We start from the raw sequence: 1,138 nt of genomic DNA, 5'->3' as shown, positions 1-1,138 counted from the left end.
TATTTGCCTGCATCTACAATTTCTAATATAAGAAAGCTGATAGAAACACTATTTTTTTATCCGCTTCTGCTTATGTAACTATCATCTTGTCTCGTTGCGTCTCGTCGTCTTCAGGCCAGGGCAGCAGAGAGACATGCTCTCTTCAGTTTTTCCTGGGTTGTCCTCTAGACCTCCTTCCTGTGGGACATGCCTGGAAAACCTTCTCAGTGAGGCGTTCAGGGGAAAATCTGAAAAAGATGTCCCAGGCAGCTGACTCCCTTTTATGTGGATGGGAAGCAGCTTTACTCAAGCCTCTCCCAAATGAGCTCCTCACCCTATCTCAAAGGGAGTGCCAAGCCACCCTGTGGAGAAACCTCATTTTTTCAACTCCGCTATCTCTGCCATGTCTGTCTCGCCTACTGTTTACGCGAGTATGTGTGTGTGTAAGCGGAAGGGGGTAGTAGGGCTAAAGGAAGCGAGGTAGGAGGACAAAATAGGTTTAGCACCACCGCAGCACGGAAGTCAGAATTACATCTAGGAGCAAATGGATAAAAATAGACCGGAGGGAAAAGAAACATGAATTCATACTCTTCTAGACGTGACGCTTCATCAGATCGTCGGCTGTTGGATCAATGCATCGCTATAAAACGATTATTATTTACTCTCCTAATGGCGGTGTAGGCGCAGCATACAAAACTGGTCCCGAAGGCTACTTTTACACAGCAAGTGATCCAATTCTAACTTTTTTTTCCCAAACGCGACCTGTATCTGATCTTTTCATGACAGTCTGAACAATGATCTGACTTTTTTCCCCAATTTGATCCAGGCCACTTGTCCTCAATCCAGTGCGTATCTGATCTTTTCAAATGAAACCTGTGTGTGAACGTCATTGTGTCCTCTGCTGCGCAAGCAGGACACTAGAGTTGTGTGATTGCCGTGCACACAGGAGATCACATACATGTCACATATATTTGGAAATTTAAAGAACCTCTATTAATTTTGCTAGTGATATTTTTAAATGAAACCCAAATCTGGGGTAAAAACTGTGCTTTTAACAGTTGAACTAGAGCAAAAGTCAAAAAGCAGTATTTCTGGTGTTGTTGTTATGTTACATAACAAAGGCTGTCGAAATAGTAAAGCCCTCTGTTGTATTTTGCAG

At 43.2% G+C, this 1,138-nt stretch overlaps 1 protein-coding gene across 1 annotated transcript in view; it reads left to right on the top strand.

Moving 5' to 3' along the window:
• Positions 1–412: 412 nt before the first annotated feature.
• Positions 413–1,138, top strand: part of vamp3 (vesicle associated membrane protein 3) — a 7,685-nt gene continuing 6,959 nt past the window's right edge. Inside the window, exon 1 of the mRNA XM_015372435.1 lies at positions 413–459. Within this exon, the coding sequence (XP_015227921.1) occupies positions 413–459 (47 nt within the window). The remainder of the gene's footprint in view (positions 460–1,138) is intronic.

The sequence above is a fragment of the Cyprinodon variegatus genome, unplaced genomic scaffold (assembly GCF_000732505.1).
Source record: "Cyprinodon variegatus isolate N-32 unplaced genomic scaffold, C_variegatus-1.0 Scaffold72, whole genome shotgun sequence".
NCBI classification, from domain to species: Eukaryota; Metazoa; Chordata; class Actinopteri; order Cyprinodontiformes; family Cyprinodontidae; genus Cyprinodon; species Cyprinodon variegatus.
Note: the sequence above shows the minus strand (reverse complement) of the source record. Positions and strands in the feature narration are given on the sequence as shown.